The sequence below is a fragment of the Agelaius phoeniceus genome, chromosome 3, assembly GCF_051311805.1.
Source record: "Agelaius phoeniceus isolate bAgePho1 chromosome 3, bAgePho1.hap1, whole genome shotgun sequence".
Lineage (NCBI taxonomy): Eukaryota > Metazoa > Chordata > Aves > Passeriformes > Icteridae > Agelaius > Agelaius phoeniceus.
Window position 1 is genome coordinate 88,241,096 of NC_135267.1, and position 20,828 is coordinate 88,261,923.

General features: G+C 36.4%; 1 protein-coding gene across 1 annotated transcript in view; it reads right to left on the reverse strand.

The window, feature by feature from the left end:
- Positions 1–20,828, reverse strand: part of RBKS (ribokinase) — a 73,083-nt gene that overhangs the window by 42,536 nt on the left and 9,719 nt on the right. The window contains exons 2-4 of the mRNA XM_077175818.1: positions 9,767–9,899; positions 4,441–4,504; positions 1,645–1,707 (exon numbers count right to left, since the gene is read on the reverse strand). Of these exons, the coding sequence (XP_077031933.1) occupies positions 1,645–1,707; positions 4,441–4,504; positions 9,767–9,899 (260 nt within the window). The remainder of the gene's footprint in view (positions 1–1,644; positions 1,708–4,440; positions 4,505–9,766; positions 9,900–20,828) is intronic.

Consider the following 20,828-nt stretch of genomic DNA (forward strand, 5'->3'; position numbering starts at 1 on the left):
GTAGGCAGCATAAGAAGTGTCAAGAGTTGCTGTGTAATCTACCTGTTGATCCAAACCCAGAAAAGGAGGTGGAAGTTAACAGGCAGGTATCCAGGTTATCCAATGTATTAGTGTTATTTACCTTATTTCTGAGTTAGAGCTGTCATGCAAGGCTTGGATTAATCTTACTTAGGGAAAATTAAACTCACATCTCCAACTAATTTGCCTAATTTTCCTGAATATTCCTGTGTAGGCTTGCCTTTAGTCACAGTTCCTTCCCAGTTTTGCTGCGTGAGTAAATAGTTATGTTTCCTTTCCCATTTTGAGCTGTAGCCCAATGTACAACCATCAGGTTACATAGAAGCTTGGTAAGTTGATGTGTCAGCTAAGCTGTGGTAACTGTTCAAATGAAGCCTCTTAGCAACTCCAGAAGTGAACTAATCCAATCACACTTAATTTGTTATGTTTGCATAAACATTATCAGTCCTAAGCTCTATATTTTGATCCAGACACACTTTTTTTAAGGGCTCTCAATTGCTTGAGGAAATAGCTTGAAAAGACATGTAGATCTGGCACTTAGATAGGTGGTTTAGTGGGAGACTTGGCACTGCTGGGTTAATGGTTGGACACGGTGATCTTAAAGGTTTTTTTCAACCTTGATTTTATAGTAAAAGTGAGGGGTAAGTCACAGTAGGAAAGAAGAACTTTAACCTTCTAATATACTGTGTGTTCAGGACAATATAAAACTAGGTTGATAGCTGGCTGATTAAATTATGCTTGAGGAAAAGACATAAAGTTTCCTGAGGATAGTTTAGCAGTCTTAACAAAAAATATGAAAACAAGCCAAATCTTTATTTCTTCCTCTGCAAAATAAGAGCAAAGGCATAGGCTAAGGAAAACTAGCATGGAAAAAAAATGCCATTTCACTGTGTACTCATCACTGCAGATGCAACTTGAAATCAAGATTTGTGGTAAAATTACAAGATCAACAGAAATATTTCTGCTTATACTGAGGACAAGTCCTTTTCCTGATTGAGAGCATTATGACTCACTTGGTGTCCTGAGGAGGCAAACCTTTCCCTCATAGGACCAGAGGAAATGGCCTCAAGTTATACCAGGGGAGACTTAGATTGAATATTAGGAAAAATTTCTTCACTAAAAGGGTTGCCAAGCACTGGAATAGGATGCACAAGGAAGCAGCTGAGCTACCAGCCCTAGAGGTAGTGAAAAGACATGTTGATGTGGCACTTAGGTTCAGTGGTAGACTTGGAACTGCTGGGTTAATGGTTGGACTCCATAATCTTAAAGGTCTTCTGCAACCTAAATAATTCTACAGTAAAAGTCCTGGGTAATTTGTAGTGGAAAAGGAGAGCTTTAACCTTCTAACACACTGCATGTTCAGGAATGTAAAACTAGATAGCTCAGCTGGCTGATTGAAATATGGCTATCACACTGCTAATTTAAGCATCTGATTCTGCTGCTTTTAGGCACCAAATTCTACTCTGCCTGCAATAAACAGAAGTGCAATAAAGTGTGAATAAAATCTTGGGAAAAAAAAGAAAAATGTAGGGAAAAAAAATCCACAATTAACAGTGACAAGTCAAAGGTTTCTTTTATGGCTGAAAAGGCAGAACAAAGAGGACAATTCAGAGCAGAAATATGTACCTTCACTGTTGACAATTATTGAAGCAGTTCCAGTAGCAGCATCTGTAGTTTGACCTACAAATGCTAAGAAAGGGAAAAGTTAGAGCATGCACTAGTTCAATACATTACTTTCAACCAATAGCATGTGACACAGTTTAATTGAATTAAATCTAAAATGAACCCATAACCTCCAGCAATTTAAAAATGCTAATTACTCTTTCATGTGCAACAATGCCAGAGAAGCTAACAACAACAAAAAGTGTTAATTTACACCCACAAAACTAAATACGAGTCCAACGTTCTTTAATTTGGCTACATCTCTGCATTAGAGAAAGCATGTTATTTATACAGCCTTCTCAAGCACTCTACTCCTACTTGGAAATATTTCTTTTATCCAATGAAACAATAGAGTCAAGGCTAAAGAAAAACAAAAATACTAAAACAACCCAGCATCTCATTCTGTGTAGATTTGCATTTCAGCAGCGATATTAACTAATGCTACGAAGGCAGTGGTGGGGTTATATGTATCCTCTTTGGATTATTATTCAGAGAAATTAACATCATGCTGGCGGCACTGTCTGTTAGAAAGATTGTTCCATATTTCCTACTATAAGAACCTGTTTTCAGCTGATAGCAAATTTGTCAAATACCAACTAATAATAGGAAATTGATAGTAGAAATCAGTACCAGTGTAGCAGAAAACTGACCAAAAAGTTGAGGGCTTCTTTTTTCTTCTCCAAAAACTATATTAGAGAAAAATCTACTATTCCATTTGAGACAAATTCTGGTGACTTTTTGTTTAAGGAGCTCTGGTGTTCTAACACTGTAGAACTTGGATTTAATGCTGGGCAAAAGTGGGCTTCTTTCTCAAGATGTGCCTTTGTGGCCAGTTTAACAATCTGCTCCAATTTGAAGAAGGCAGAAAAAACACCTTACATCATGCTCATCTGGTTTTGCTGAAGTCTTGCAGGTACTTGCCCTGGAGGTACCCTTGTCTAGCTCAGTTACCAGGGTCAGAGCAGGACTTCCCTTACAATTACAGCTTCTTTTCACCATGAATTCTGTCTGCACACTAGAGCTGAAGGCAGAGAATGTGTGTCTTCTGTACTCTCAATGCTCTTGCAGCACGAGCAGCAATTTGCCCGGTTCAAATGTGGGAAAAGGAACAACAGATCAATAAAGATCTAAATGGTCTGAGCAGCACTGGCAGCTGGTTTGTTGTGGAAGACAAAAACACAGGGGAAGGGGAAAATTACAAAACAGATTGGAATTGGAAAGAAAAGGGGTGTGCTGATATGCTAGGAAACAGAAGAGCAACATGAAGACATACAACAAGGACCCAAGTTATGAGAGCTGGCAGAACTGGCATTACCCCAAGGATTTTCATCCAGTACCCAGTATCCTTATGTACAACAACAGGGATATGCTAGAAAATTATTAAACCAGGACAAAAAGCCCATGACTGAAATAAGACTATCTTGAGAAAAAACCTCTGAGCACACTGAATCACCCTTGCCTCCAGATCTTGGAAAACAAGTTAGGATCCAGGATCAACATCACCAGCAGTATATCTTATTTTTCTCCAGGGCTGATCAATGGAGGAGGTGACAATCAAACACAATTCTGAGATATTTTTAACTCAATCAGCAGAAATTGGGAGTTTGGACCTAAACATTCCAGCCTTCAACTGATCTACCTAGGTATCAATGAACTGCAATATGATGGAATTTCTGAATATTTTCCCTACACTTTTCTTTTGTTGCTATAAAGATTATTTAAAAAATTATGTTAAGATTTCAAGATCAATAATTTAAATCAGAAAACATTAAGGTTCTTTGTGGCATATGCATTATAATTGCTTCATTTACACCATCAAAGACACGAGGTAGTCATGCTTTGGAGACATTCAGAACTGTACAGTAACAGACACTGTTTTCATGGCATCCTTGCTTGGTTTCTTGCCTAATTTGAAAGACACACAATGAATAAACCTATATATACATTTGTGAAATATTTAGATGCTACACTGATAAGCATATTAAAAAGGCCCACAAAATACTGATAGTTTTGTCTTTAAGGCAGGACTTGAATAATGCTGTAGATTAAGCTTGTGGCTGCACATTAAACAGAAGAGATAAACAGAATATTGAATTGCCACTTAGTGATTACATCTGTCCATCCTTGTCCACCCCAAAGGAGACAAGGATGGTGTAGACAAAAAAGTGATCATATAGTTAAGCAGTGCACAGTAGAGAGGGAATTGGTTTTACAAAGGTAAAAGATAATAGAATATTGTGGATGCCTCATTTTCCCTTTTTCTGAAAACCTTTTAACATTGATTTTTGTATGTATGTGTGCTAACATCAGCTGCAGTCTCTCAAATGACTGCATGGGTCAGTTCACAAAGCAAAGGTGAAATGTACTGCATTTACCATTGAATTTCCACTCCATCCCTCCTCTGACAATGTGAAGTTGAGAATGAGTAATCAGAATGAATTTTTAAATTTCTCACTAGGCATTATTATAATTAATGCTAGACTAAACAATTGCATAACAGCAAGCTATCTTCAGGTGACTTGCAATGATGCAATCATCTGAGATTTAGAGGCAATAACACTACATTTTATTTTTAGTGGTACAGCAGATTTCAGGAGTCCCCATATTCTCTCTCATATTCATTCATTCCTGCCAGCTGCATCAAAACAGTTATTCATAGTTCTAAATGGTAAAACATATCTAATAAGGTAAAACAATAATAAATCCTTCACCACCAGTTTTTGAAGTTCAAAAATAATACAAAATAAACTAAAATTTTACCTGTAGAAATACCATTCTTCTTCAAATTAGCAACATAATCATTGCCAAAGGAATCACTCCCAACCTGTACAAAAGATAAAATAATGGGTTTTCTTTACAGAAAGGTGAGAGGATAAATAGACTATGTTTAGACAACCAAATGCTCTACTGTAATTTAAATACAACACTTTTATTCTTTAGAAGCCCTTTGCATTATTAATCAACAAAAAAATAAATAAGAAATAATGGTTAAAATGTATTAATAGTATTAGAAAACAATAAGAACAGTGTTCTGCAGTTTTCTCCTTCTCTATTACAAATACCCATGTTGCAATATTCAAGTTTCATCCTGGTACAAACCCTGTGCTTCTCTGACACTGAAACTTCTGGGGATTTTTAAATCTGGACATGTACTGAATTTTTCAGCTTTGAATTGAAAGCATTGACATTAATTCCGGTGTCCTTTTAATTGCAGTTTGTATTTTGAATTTTTTACCTCAAGTTTGCTTGGTGGAAAAATATCAAACTGTGTCTATGGGACAGAAAGCGATGATAAATGCAGCATTACTAATTTCTGCAATTCTCAGTACTAAGTGTACTGTTTAGAAATTCAACATTTTTTGTTTGCATTATCCAGCAACAGCAGATCAAGTTGAGTTAAGGAGTCAAGCTATGGTCTATTGTTTTTTTAATAGCAACTTAAAAAGCTTGTAATTTCAGTTCCATTAATCTTTTTAGCTGAAAACAATTCTGCTTGCTGTTTATTCAAACTAATATAAATTTCTTTTTGTTACATTACACAAGCTGAACAAAGGAGATGAGGTACACGGAGAAAAAAAAAAATAGTTTAATTTGCTTAATACCATGAAAGCATTTAAAATATATTTATAAAGCCAACAAAGTTTTTGAGTCACCACTCAGCCTGTCTTCAGCATGCATAGCATGTGTTCCCAATTCCAAGAGTGAGTTGTGTATCTGAGCAGTGTCAAAGACTAACCAATGCCACAGAAAGTATTTTTGCGAGAGATAAAAAGAAGTAGAAGCCAAATCAAGATCCTGGTTGTGGGTCTAGAGGAGTCCTAACCAATTATCCATCTTCTCATAAAACAGCACTTTGCAGCTAATGGTGTACTTCAGTTACTAGAAGCACAAAGCAGCTGCCTCTACTGGCTGTTGTTAAAAATTTGTCTTTTTAGGAGTTCAGTCCTTCAAAAAGCTGAGAAGGCCTGAGTACCAGCTAGTGATCACAAGAATTGAACACTTTGATTCAGAATTCTGAAATTTAAAGTGTCACAGATGGATGATCCTTCTCCTCACGTATTTGATTGCATAACCATGATTTGAAATGTCCATTTCCTACAACATCTATAAGGGATTTTTCGAAAGCATTATTAAGGATAGTCCCAGTCTTCCAGCAAAGGAGGACAGTAATTAAGGTCAGAATAGTTTAACCAGATGGAACATTGGTCTAGTACGTACATGGGAAAAAACCCCAAACAACCCAACATTTTCTTGGGTTACTGTGTTAGTCATTGTTTTCATATTCTAGTATATTTGTACTTCTGACTACTCCCAGTTTGCCAGACAGGGCGGGTTGTCAGAAGCTGCCTCTTCTGACTGCTTTAGGCTGGATGACTGCAGCCATCTGCAATTTAAACCTGAGCTGTGCTCACCTCTGCACCCTAACAACTGTGCTCTGATGGTATCACCTTCTCCCTCCCTTGCTAGCTACTATGATTCTTCTACAACAAATCTCACAATCTGCTCAGTCAATTCAGCAACAAAATATTTCATAACCTCGTTCCAGAAGCTCAACTGAAACTTCCTTCCTTCAGCTCTGGATCCTGCATGGCTGACAGACAGACATCCCTTACTTTTCAACTGTCAAAGCAACTGAGATCAGCCATGGTACTTTTGCTCACAGTAAGACATCTCAATGCTGGAGGGAAGCCCTCCAAGGGGTGTCCATGGAGGTCACTTTCCTCTGGAGACTTTTTTCCATGTTAGTTCATCAGTATCCAACCCAGTTAATCCTAGTGCATTTGAAGGACTTTATTTTTCCATTCAGGCTTTACCCCCAAGGAAGACAAGAGTATTGGACATTAGACTCAGTTTAGATTAAAGGCATATTTACTGACCATGTCAAATTATATAACATTGTTTTAAATATTTTCTGCTTTTGCACAGACTCTCGTAGATGGAGTACTGGACAAACAGAAAAATAGATGTCTCAGTCTGCAGACCACAGAACACTGTTAAGAGCTGAAATAGCATTTCTTCTTTCCTGAATTCTTAACAACAAAAGCCATTTCTACAAGCATTATTGTCACACAGTTTACATATCAGAATAAGTGGAATTACATCAGTATTTTTCAGTCTGGGTTTTCCCTGCTTATGATCATGTTTTCCACAGGAAGCTAGGGAGCTAGCTGGCATCATAGCAACTAGAATTCTAGCAGCTTAAGAATCAAACTAATCTGTACCTGAAAATTACTTACACCAAAAAGCATGTACCTCTTGATAATTTTTATTTATTTTATATGTTGTTTTTTTATTTCAAGTGTTTACTATTTTTTGTCATTAGGGAATTAAGCAGGTACTAAAGACAAACATAAGACAGTAATACAAAAGGAAAAAAACCAATTGAAGATACCCATCATACTCTGCCCTGCATCTGAGATACCACTGTATTCATATAATGAAGTGAGAATTTAGCCTATAGCACTTTAACTTAAATTTGGCTTATGGATCTTTTAAAAGACTACACAACATGGTAATACAACACTTTCTGTTTCTAAGTAGGAAACAAATGCAGCCATGGCTTAAACAGAGTTTAGTATATGCAATATCAGCAATGTCCAGTGAAGATCATCCCAAATTGTTTGTCAGAAGTAAAGGATGTTTTTCAGCACATACAATGTCTCTCAGACCAATGTCCCTCCACCATCTTATTCTAGGATGCCAAACAGATTTTTTTGGGATTGGTCATGACAAAAAGAAAGAAAATAGGTAGGGGAGTTTGAAATCTCTCTAGAACACTGTTATTTTTTCAGTACTGCAACAGTGTTCTTGTATGAACCTGAGCAATTAATTTATTTGCTTAGATCCTTTAGTATCCTAAAAGGAATGCTTTACATTTCTCTGTAACTATTCCATCAGTACATTGTTTTACAGGACAGAGCAAATTGACTGCTACTGTGACACACATTGGTAACTCAGAGTAACAGTGGCCTCTTGCAGAGACATCTGGCAGGAAACAGAACACTGTTTTCATTTCCAGTACTAAAATTCAATTTTTTAACATTTTTTACAATTTTTACATTAAATTCCACAGCACGCTCTGGCATCTCTAGTCATAACAGTAAGTCATTATAATTTTCTCTCTCTCAAACCCTCACCAAACACTGACTCTTGTCAGTGTTAAAGCTCTGAGGTATGAAGAATTCCTTGTCACTTGATCTGAGACCTCTATTGCCAGTCTTGTTGAGGACATCCTCTAAATTACACTGCTGCTAAGAGGATGCCACACCCAATGGAATGTCCCTTTAGTATTAATACTGATTCCATTTTCTTAACTTCAGGTTGTAGAAGTAATTTTTGCATCCACACTAGATAAAAAATGTTGGGAAATATGACCAAAACAGAAGCATGTAACTGAGAACAGAGTATGTGTGTGAGGGGCAATCCAGCTTAAAGCACCACCGAATACTTCAGATTACTTGTTGCAGTAAAAATAATTCAATTGTAGAAGCTCATTTTTGCCAGATTCTTCTTAGTTTATTAAGCAAGGAATTTTATATCTCATTAACCTATGCAGATATAAGACTGTATAAGAGACTTCTATGAGATGAGATAGTATTTTGTGAGTCTATAAAGTGCAATTTTTAAAAACTAAATAACAACTTTCAAAATTAAAAAAATAAAAAATGCTAACATTTTCTCCAACAAATACACAAAAGAAAGAAAGAGAAAACAAGAGAAAAAGACAGAGGGACAGACAGACAGATGGAAAGACAGAAAGAAGAATGGGTTTTACTGAAATAACAGAAATACGGTTTTGAAAAGTACTTAGAAAATATAGTAGCTACTAAATTTTATTATGAATGTGTATGTTTCCATTGCACTGAACAAAGGGCTAGATCATTAAAAAAAATAAAGCAAAATTCACACTTGCAATGGAAAAAAACCCTTTAACATTTAGCATGAAATGTTAGGAGGGAATTCACTGCCAGTTCATCTTGTACTTGAATCTGATCGTTCTTGAATGCAAAGATGATCAAATATACACAATATGACAGAAGTGCAAACATTGCCAAAAAAAGACGACCCCACACTGTAGAACTACTAGTGATAATAACTCACAGAAATGCTTTCAGGTGTAATTTAAATTTATAGCCAGCATTGTTTAGTCTAAATGTTGAATTGAAAGAACAGTGAGGAAGGCTTCCTTGAAATGTTTGCAGTACTTCTCAAAAAATCCTTGACAGACAATGATCTAACAAATTTAGCATCCTCCCCAGCTATGGCAAAAAACAAAGTATGTCCAGTCAATTTGAAGTTTCATCTACAGTTAACACAGGATAGACAATAAAGACTACAGAGAGAAAAAATTTGATTTTAACCGTAGTAATGATCACTCAAAAGTTATAATGTTTAATGACAAAAATCAAAGAAAAGCATTGTAAGAATATAGCATCTGCCAAGTTGAATCAGCCCAATGGTCTGTGAGCAAGTCTTTAGAGCTGTATTACATCAGATGTTTCAGAAAAGTAGGCAAAAATATCCCATAGCACACAGAAGTGCTAGAATTTGGATACTATCACGTTATCTTAAACTCAAGTAATGAGATAATGATTAAACCCTCAAAGCACTTTTACATTCCTTCTCAAATCACTCACTGGCTTGTGAGTGATTTTTAATCATCTACAAAGTAAACTTCAGAGTGACCATAGCTTCTAGCACCTGAATGCCATCAATGAAGTTCTGATAGCTGTAACAGTGGGGAACATAAAGAGGAAGGCCTAATCAAGATTTCTTAAATTTAAAACATGTCTAACTCTTCCCAATTCTCTTTTCCATGGCATATCAACCTAAGTTTTGCAATACTTCTCTACATGCAATTTCTGTCAGATCTGTAGCCAACTAGTCTTTGGTTCTGGCAATGTTCTTAAAAAGCCTCCTCCATGCTTAAATTTATAGCTGAAATAAGAAAAAGAAAAGAGAATTACAGAGAGATTTTAAAAAGCTAAAAACATACCAAAAGCTTTTTGGTAAGTGACCAAAAGGTTTACTGGAATTTGCATGAACATTCAGTTCAGCTGTAATTGAAGAACAAGTCAGTACTTACCTTGCAGATCAGCGTGGTCTTGGCCCCAAGTCGAGCAGACTGGACACACTGGTTGGCTCCTTTCCCACCAAAACCAACAAAAAACTTCTGTCCAAGGATAGTTTCTCCAGCTTTTGGCAATCGCGTAGTAAGGCTATTCCAATTTAAAGCAATATTTACATACATTAGTGACTGCAGATAACAAGCATCTTCAATATAAGAGTTACATTGTTATAATCCTAAATGGCTCAACAGTCAGCCAATAAGACTGAAAAATACTCAAAAGACTTTTAGGTTCTACTCCACATCCCACTAGCTTAAGTTTATTCCTTATGTGCCACACAGTCCAGTTTCTTGTCCCCTCAAGAGAGGGACTGCATTTCTTTTGTTCATGTTTCATGTTTCTACAGAAGTTGTACCTTATCCCCAACTGGCATTCTCCACTGCTAACTTAATACAGATAAACCATAAATCTAGAGGTTTCACTGTTCATGGGGTTTTTTTTACTGTAACATTTGGCTCAAGTTTACATATATAGTTCATTTAATTCCATTACATGTAATTTTACCTTCTTAAACTATCCTTAAGTAATTTTTCACTCTGTTGGTGTTCACACCCCTAAGAATTGTAATCATTACCAAAACCTGCCTCTCCTCTGCTGTCATGCAGGCATACTGTACATATTTAACATTTTTCTTTTTTAAGTTTTTCTCTTTACAACTTCTCAGCATTTTGTTTTTTCCTTGAATGCAGTCCAATCACATTTACATCCTTCTGCGGATGGGTGCCCAGAACCAGATGCACTAATATAAGCCGAAAGCCATCAGGAGTGTATTCTGGTTTCATTTCCATTTTGGAAAAAAACAAAACAAAACTGCAGTTTTGTTAACCCTACCAGATGCTTTGCTATCTCAAACAAAAGTTGAAAAGAATAAAAGATGCCACTGAGACTGTGGGGTAGAATTTCTCAGAATGCAAAGACTACCTGACTTTTGTAATTTTTATTAAAATACATAACCCAAAGATGCATTTTCAACACTCAGACAACCAAAATTTCTGCCTTCTCAAGGCATGCATTCCAGATACCAGGCCTAAAAATGTAATTTTAAAATCTCTTATGCTACAAACAAGTTCACAACACGTGGAAAGGGAAGGCATTCTATGGCATACTAACAAGCATACTAACAACTTGCTCAGTCAAGAACAGTTACCTCAGACAGTTTCCAAAGTCTCCAGGATAGAAAGGAAGCATGGGGAATGGGAGTCTAAAAGAATTCAGAAGAATCCACCCTAATGATGAAGAGATTAACTTCAGCTCTGTTTGTCAATTTATAACATCATTTTACCAATAAATCTCACAGCAGCTTCAAAATTCAAAAACTGAATTCTGGGCTCCTCAGGACTAGAGGGACATGGAGCCCCTGGAGCAGGTCCAGCCGAGGGTGACAAAGGTGATCAGGGGACTGGAGCATCTCACATATGAGGAAAGGCTGAGGGGGCTGGGCCTGGTCAGCCGTGAGAAGAGATGACAGAGAGGGAACCTCATCAAAGTCTGTCAGTATCTGAAGGGAGAGTGCCAGGAGGATGGAGCCAGGCTCTGCTCAGTGCTGCTGAGCAATAGGACAGGAGGTGATGGGCAGAAACTGATGCCCAGAGATTTCCCACCTGAACATGAGGAAGAACTTCTTTACTGCATGGGTGACTGAGCCCAGAAAGTCTCCCTCAACGGAGACATTTAAGAAATGCTTAGATGCAATGTGCCACGTGCTCTAGGATGACTCTGCTTGAGCAGGGAGCTTGGAACAGATGTGGACCACTATGGTCCCTTCTAACTTCAACTATTCTGTGACTCTTAGAAAATTGCCAGCCTTCCAATTCAGAATAAAAGGTTAGATATTACAAGAAATTATTCACTGTGGGGGTGGTGAGACACTGGAACAAGTTGCCCAGGGAGGTTGTGGATGCCCCAGCTCCGGCAGTGTTCAAGGCCAGGTTGGATAAGGCCTAGGTCTAATGGGAAGTGTGCCTGCTTATGGCAGAAGAGGTTGTGTGCGGATGATCCTTAAAGTTCCTTTCAACCCTGAATGTTCTATGATTCTATGCTTCTGCATTAGGCAATCACTACAGATTGTTTTTTGAAAGAATATGAAGAATGTATATATTACTTTTTGAGCTTATGCTGCACCTTCTGGGGCATATGGGTGTTTGCAGAATCTTACAGAACTAATGACAGAGCACAGTCTAATTTACTGAAAATTCTCAGGAAAAAGTAAACATTTTTTTTCTCCCTCTAATTTTCAGTTTCTTCAGTCCAAAGGTTTAGGATCAGTAGAAAATCAAGAAAACCTAAAATGAAACTAGCAAAGTCAAACAAGTCCCAAACTCCCAGAAATTAAGATTTTGGCTTTGAAGGAGTTGTTACAGGTCTGTGTTTCATCAGTGTTATAGTTTCCAGAGAGATGCAGGTAGGGATGCAGCCACACTACCAGAGACACTCACTATCACAGCACGCCAGATTTTAGGATAGCATACACAGTCACCAGGTTTCTTTTGTGTGGGTGGCCACAGATAAGCCCCCGAAGAGTCACACATATAGCTCACAGCACTCATTTCCAGAGATTCAGAGCCAGGAACATTTTGTTGTGAAATGTTTAAAACCATTTTCAATAAAAACACAAAAGCTTTTTAAAAATACACTTATTACCTTGTGTATATATATATATATATATATATATATATATATATATATATATATATATATATATATATACACACACACATATATATATATATACACACATATATATATATATATATATATATATATCTGGAAATGATTGCTAAGCTCCTAATACAGTGAAGTTAAAACTGCCCACAGCGAAATTGTTTTTATCAATGAGTAACTCTACGTTCTCAGGGACAAGGTTGCAACAATAAAGAGTATTGATAAATAGTAATACATAAACAATATTCCTTAATGGTAACATCTGTAATTTATCACCATTTTCACCACTGGAAGCCAAAGCAGAGACAGTTGTGGACCACAGAATGAAGGCCACAAGACTCAGCTGAGGAAGCTCCTCTTCAGTTACTGCCAGGGTACCGCACGCACACCTCTAAAATTAGGCACCATTCAGTAAGGAAAGATGTCTCACCCAGCTTTGGTAATAGGAACAAATAGCACCTCTTGTATAGTTCCTTTCATCCACACATCTCACTACACCTTAAAAAGCAGAACAACATAATTATTCCTGTTTTGCAGGTATAGAACTTAGTCAATGCATTTTGCCTTTTCATGCCTTGGGTCAGTCAAGAAGCCAGGGGCAAAACCAAAAAGAGAGATCAGCTTAATCCACCAGTTCACACTGTCTTCTCATTTAAATTCTGCAGTATGAAAATGGCATCAATTCTCAATTCATTTTTCTTCCTTAGGCTGTTGTTTTTTAGAGATTATAGCTTATTCTAAATAGAATTTTAAGCAAAGATTATAAATTTTTGTGATTCCAGCACACATCTCCTAATAGCATTGCTCAGAGTTCATATTCAAGTACGTTCAACCATAAATATTGTTGTTTTAACAGTGGCCAGACTATGACTTGATTCTTCTCTCTTTTATGTTGGCATCAACATGCAACTCCAGTGGAAGCATCATAATTTCACTGGTGAAAAAACAGGCTTGGTGAGATGAGAATTTTGGTCTCAGTGTTTCAAGTAGCATGGCATAACAACTGCCTGTGGGGTTCAAACAGCTTGTGGAAAACAGGGAAATGACCTCTTTTATTGCTTTGATGGAAAGGTACAAGACAAAGGGCAAAGGATAAAGTGCAAGTGTGATTTGTAACTGCTCAATTTTTAAAATAAGCAAAAACAGACCAAGCAAGAACACATAGCAACTTCCTGTAGGTCTCTACAAACAAACCCTCACTGTACTTCATTTTAGGCATGATTGCCAATCATTCCAGACCAATTCTCGCCTGTAGAAGCCCATTCTTATTTTTCATATGAAACAAATTTGGATATATACTAATCTATATATCTGATCTGATATCTATACTGATCTGTGTAGGCAGTTTTAACTTTCACTGAAAGCAGTACTCCTGAAACAGGTTTCTTTGCTAATATAATGGTATTCTCTCATCATTTAATTCTGCAACTATACTAACTTTTGATTCACATCAGACAATTTTAATGAGCATTTCAGGCTTCTTTTATGAGCAGGCAGTGATGACTAATCTGTATGATTAAGAAACCCTATAAATTCTTGGCTTATTCATGGTGTCACAAAGAATACCCAAAATAGCCTAAAAGTGATGAAACAGCTAATGTTACTCCAAAACTAGGCTAAATAAGTTAATCAGAAAAAATGTCACATGAGCATTCAGAATTGTTACATAAAATGTTTTGCAAAGCCATTTACAACTTCTGACGTAATTTGAAAACACTGACCTGAAAAACCCAATATAAGTTACTATTCAACAGACTCCTCCTTGCTTACATGACAATTTCTGCTCACCTTTGAGAGGATAAATGGTACAAAGGATACTGAGCTCTTATGTCTTATGAACAATCAGAAACTGAACTTGAAAACTCATAATACATTCTAAGTAAAGTAAAATCACTGCATGTTTTGCAAATTGTGCATAGTACAACTGAATCATGTTTATAGAGGAAAGTTCAGACTGAAACATCTTGAATTACTTTGGACATCACAAGCAAGGAATATCCTCCCTCATAATTTCAACCAAGTTTTTACAAAACAATATTTAAATGTAAAGCACACAGGAATGCTGCCCACATTTGTTTGAGACAAATGAAGAATCTTACTTACACTTATGTTTCAGAGGTTTGGGATGAATAAAGGCACAGACATAAGTATTCTACCACTGCAGTAACTTCAACCCTCTCTTCCAGCAGTGCCATGAGTTCCCATAGAGGCTAGAGCTGATTAGCATTTGCATTTAAGGACAGACATCTCTTTGGAGGGATGACATTAAAACCAGAACAGAACCCTTTACTACAGTGTTGAAACACTGAATCAGAGGTGAAAGCACAATGTATTGAATCATGAGCGCACCTTTCCCAATATTCTGGGTTTTCTCAAAAAGTTTCCCTCTAAGCATATGACTAAATCACACACAGAGATAGAAAGTATCAAAAAGGGGAAAGGGAGAGATACATATTATGCAGAATTTGCATAAATTAATCCTGAAATGAATCATGGTTTGCTTCTGATTCTTCACACGTAACCACTGTTTGTTCATTGTTTTCAACACATGAAAACTAAAAAGATGTATTATTATTGTCAGCTTAAACTGATGTGAAGCCATGCCCTCTTCTCACAGCATTTTCCCACTATTTCTCTAGCACTGCTTTTATTGCTTTTATTTACAGATCTTCCTAATTCAAAACATTTTTGTTCAAAGGGTCATTTTCATTTGGATCAGTGCATTCACCCAACTCATTATCCAGCAGCCAAGGTGGGCCTGTGAAGGGAGGGGCAGGAGAGCCTCTGCTGGCAGCAGTACAGCCAGACTGCCCTGGGAGCCGCAGCTGGGACTTGCACTTGATACTACTTTGTGTTGAAAACACTTAATGCTCTGTTGCTAAGGTTTGCCTAAGTAGTACAGTACACTTAGCTCATTAGATATATGGAAAAGCTGAGAGTATCGGTACATTGCAGAGAATGGCATACATGAGAAAGGAAAATAGCAAAGCACGTGAATATTTTTCTCTAAAAAAGTCCCAACAATATTCTCGTCAGGCAACTCAGAGGGAAGAGATTTCTACATTAGATTAAATATCACCAAAAATGCTTAAAATTACTGGTATTTAAATAGTATCAAAAGAAACATTCAGATTTCTTTAATTGCTGAAGAGAGGTGAAGATGATCAGGGGTAGGAAAATAGCAGCAGAAATACTGAATTTAAAACTGACTTAATAAAAAGCAATCTAATGTAAGACTCTAGAATTTAGCTTTGATTCTGTTCTCTTTGAATCACTGAACAAAACTTGCTTTCTCCACTCCTGGGAATTCCCTAGAATGGGGAAAATCCCAGTGAGATTAGAGTAGGTGTAACTAGCCACTGTCTAGTACATACAATTTACTGGCTTTTCATGATTCTCACAACTGAACAAATACAAAGGGAAGAACAGTTCTTGCCTCTAATATAATACAACATTGTGGTGAAAAAGTCTCAGACCTCTTTTGGATCTGGCTTAACATTTTGGTTTAGCCTTGATCTGTTTTGTCTAGCTTCATTTTGAAGATTTGAACATGTGCTGTGGGAAAGTATCCATAACATGGAGACAAAAAGACCACACTCTTTTCAAAATCTGATATTCTTGACTCATTTATGTTTTCACCCCTTTTAATCATCCATTAAAATATCTTATTGGGAGGTAGAAAATTTCCAAGATTTCCAAAGAGATTACCTCAGGAATTTAGTTAACTAGACCTTGGTTTAAGCATGGGGCAATCTGGTTCTAGGTTTGTAGACTTCCTTCAGCCCTTTAATGACTGACAAAACCCTAAAAATCATAGCAAATCTCTATTTTTTTCCTTTTATGTTCCTGAACATGACACTATTTTCTTTTAAAAAAAACTCAAAGCTTTTCAGACAATTCAAACACTTGCCTATTGCTTGGACGTTTGATGGTCTGAGTTCTCTCTGTAGCCCACAGTGATGGGAGCTATACACTATAGAAGCACTACCCAAGCTGATCTCAGGCAAAATAATTGACACTTACAGAGGAGTCCCTCTGCAGCACAGTGAGATGCAAAAGCTTTACACCATCATCCTTTCAGAGGGATTTTTTTAAAATCTGTTTGATTTTACACCAAAAAACATTTATCATCACAACAGTGAATGATAAACTGGTGCAAAGCCACAGGAATCTTTTCAATGAGTTTTGCCATCAGGGAAAATATGTATTTTATGAAACAGAAATATATATAAACAACAGATAAATATACAAACTGTTTATATAAGCACATTAATAGATATATAGATATATATAAATAGACAAACTGGTTTGTAGATCTCATTACTGAGTGGGTAAACAGCTGAAGTGGCACAACTGTAGAAAATCACTAGCAAGGGAGAAAATTAAATGAATGGCTGTGACTACACGTAGGAGGGCCACAAGAGTGATATCTTATATGTACAATCACAGCTTCAATTGAAAAGGACCAAAACTTGTAACACATAGAATGAGAACAGCTGTCCACAGTTCTTCAAGAGCTTCAATGAATAATTTTGTTGACCCTTTGTGCAGAATCAGATTTTACCCTCCTAGATATTAAAAGCTGAATCAAATAGAAAGGGATCCAGATGAATGCCCTGAAGCATTTATGGTAGTACACTGTACTGCATTTCAGTGAAATTATGGTATTACTAATACATCAATTTCCTAAATTTTGTTATGAATATGAAAACTTCAACACAAAGAAATTATTTTTTTTTACTAATTACCAGAAAGCTTTCTCATGGAACAACAAATCTGTAACATTTCCTCACATCACTAGCATTTAAATCTGGGGAAAAGGTGGAACAACATTGATGAGTTAATAATGTGTGGAATGTTTAATTCTGAATCTGAAGCTCTAAAGAGACTTAAAAACTCAAATAAATCTATCTTCATATATTTAAGTCTCAGCAAACATTCCATCATTCTTACCAAACATCTGTTTTGTATTTAAGAAAGATTGTGGAAATTTTCAGAATTGCTACTCTCTAGCTTTATTTGCCTCCCACGTTGTTCTTCATTGATGTCTCTCGATTACATTATTTTTGGAATGGCAGTTACATAATTATTTTCAATGCAATCTGACAGTAATATTAGAATAGACTGTCTCTGAAACAGGCTGTGCTCACCCAGAACTCAAGCAGGCTGCCTACAGTTCCTGTGCTGAACAGAACATTGTATCATGATGAAATACCAGCGCTGAAGCAGAAAAAAACAATACAAAACAACCTCTGCAACCCAAGAAAAGAGTGATCTTTACGTGCCCAAGGACAGATTAAGATAAATAAGACAGGCAAACATTAACTTTTTTTCTATACCTCTTAAAAAAAGAATTTATCAGACAGCAGTGAACAAAGTAGAAATAATATGGTTGGTTGGACAGGCCACATGGTCCTTGTTCTTGTCATCATGATTTTCTATATACTGGTAAATCAACAAAGTAATCTGTACTAATTTTTTTATTCTGATACTTTACTGATATCTGATACTGACAAAGTATGATACACTTTACTATCATACAGAAAACAGGGCACCTACCATACAAAATCTTGCTGTCAGTCTTTTTCAGGTAAAAAATAAGAAGAAGTCCCCCACACCATTAAGTATTGGCATTTTGCACACAAGCATATTGTGTTTTATAAACTATAATATCATGAGCAACACCATAGATGTGTTTTCAGAGTACAGAGTTATCAAGATAAAGTACAGTGTGGCCCAAGTACTTATAATTTTCTTCAATAAGATGTTGTTCTAAAAGCTTATAGCCAGGACAGTAATTTTGAGACATATTATATTTTTTATCAAGTTTGTATGTGCAGTGCTTCCTACTGAATCCATATGGGTCATGAATGAAAAGTATAACCAAAATGAGACATTGTTTACATACATTTATTCAATGTATCATAAATAATGAAAGCAATAAATATATTTAAATATATGTATATTTATTATATGGGAATAGAATAGAATAGAATAGAATAGAATAGTTCAGTTGGAAGGGACCTACAACCGTCATCAAGTTTTACGGCTCAGCCACTTCAGGATTCAGCCACTTAGTCAAGTTTTTACTTTGCAACTATCTTACTGATAAGTAAGTTGACAAAGTTGATAAAAGGAAGTGTTCTCTGAAGTTCCATCTAATTGTAAAGGCACCAACTAAAATCTGGGATTACAGTAACATTAAGGCTTGTGGGGCAAAGATGAGAATGTGCAGGGTGTGGGGGGAGTGTGTGTGGGCTTCACTGGCCAAGTTAACTCTGCTGTGTCAGGTAGGAATCCCCTCCAGGTATGTCCCTTTACCCTTTTCACAACTTAAGCTCTTTTGGGAGAGGTAGATCCCTAAATATCAGAAGGAAAAGTGTAATTCTGTAGAACCCTAGCCTCTAATGCCTATCAATAGACAATTCCTGTGTCTCCATTTAAGCACAGTATTTAATGAGCAACAGGGAATAAAAACTGAAGAAAAATCTGCACACTTTTGGTGTCTCTATATGGAGTAGTATGAGTTCCAGCAAAACCACCAGCTACTTTTTTTCCAAATGGGCATTTTTCACTTGGTCCTTTCTGGGAAAAAGAAAAACGAAAATTAATTTAAAAAATTATGGAATAATACTAACAGGATATTCCCAATGAATAATACTAACAGGATCAGACAATTAGAAGAAGGAATGAATATTCAATCTCATTACTGCTGAGAACATAAAAAATGCCAGTTTTCCCACAAGTCCTGAACTTGATCTGCTTATCCTTTATTTTCAGCTCTGACCAATGTTTTTTCTTTCTGCTCTTTATACTATCGAGGTTTATACATTTTGTATAAATAGGGATCTGAAAGAACACAGGAATATAGCATGTGATGGATGGAATAAATTGACGAAAGAGAGTTATGATACTTTGGACGTAAAAGTTATTTTTGAAAGATGAGAGGGAAAGAGCAATACAGAAGAGAAGTGCACTGTAAGAACATGATGTACAAGGACACCAAGAAGAGGTGAAAACAAATTAGGAGAAATTTCATGGTTCAACAATGACATGCTATTGATGTCGCACAGGAGAAAAAGGAGGAAAAAAGGACTAAATTCAGAAATGGAAAGAAGAAAGAATAAAATACAGAAGAGAGCACATTGATATATTTGGGAACATTACCACCTTCTTATTTTATAATTAGTTGTCACAAAGATCAACGTGTTCTACAAAGCTGCACCCACTTTGGCAACATACGAGTGAAAAGTAATTTTGTATTTTCTTCTGGCTCGAAGTATATGATACAAGGATCCTCAAGGGAACCTGGATGTCAGCATCAAATAACTTACTGCAGCTTGATATAGGAGCTAACAACTGGGGCCTTATAAAACAAGCAAACAAAACCTTACTGGTATGTTCCTATGGAAAGAACAGCTCAGACAGCTCCTAGAGGCAACATAATATATATGCCTGCCCAGAGTGTTTTTACACAAATTTGTTACCATTGACTCTGTATGATTTTTATTGCAGGTTTTGATTTGTGCCAGCAGCTCTTTACTGTCAGGAGTACTAAAATTCACCCAAAGATACTTAAGTCTAGAAATACATCTAGGAAAATGGTTATTTCCTTTAACAGTACAGCCAGCAAGTAATTCATTAACAAGACAGAATGGAATATTAATCACACCATTCTGTGTCTCACAAAGGGGGAGAAAATATAATATTCTCAGTGTTGGATGTTAAAATCTAGTGCCAAACATCTGCCTATTGTGACAAATATTTTCAAAGGAGTTCCTTTAGTAAACTTCCCATTTGACTGTTGTGAATCTTGCATGTCAGACACCTCCAGACTGAAAAGGCAAGAGACATTTTATTTTAAATAGTCAAAACCAGTTTTCAGTAATAGTAGGACAATAACCAAACCATTAAAAAATCTGTGGAATTTATATGGAAAAAGTATTTATTGAGGCTAGAAAGTATACATTCTTTCATAACACAATGTAATATTCAATGTGTATCATGGGATACAGCAGAAGCCCAAGGAATACCCTGCAGTACTGACACTGCTATTGGTGCTTTGCATGCTATTTACTTGGAGCTGCTCAGCTGCTAACAGCCCTACAGAGAGCAAAAGGCAATAGTTGTGCTCTCTCTAACATGGGATGTTACAATGTGAAGCAACAGCCGTATGTTACAGAGCACTACTGAGATAAAATGACAGCTTTTTGTAGCACAAATTAATGAAAACCCCTTCTTACCATGACATTGGACAATTGCTAAATAAGCTTTCATCCCAACATTCTCTTCCCTGATCACAACCATTTTACTTCCTGACATTTCACTTTCTTTCGACAGAGGTATCAACTCTGGGTT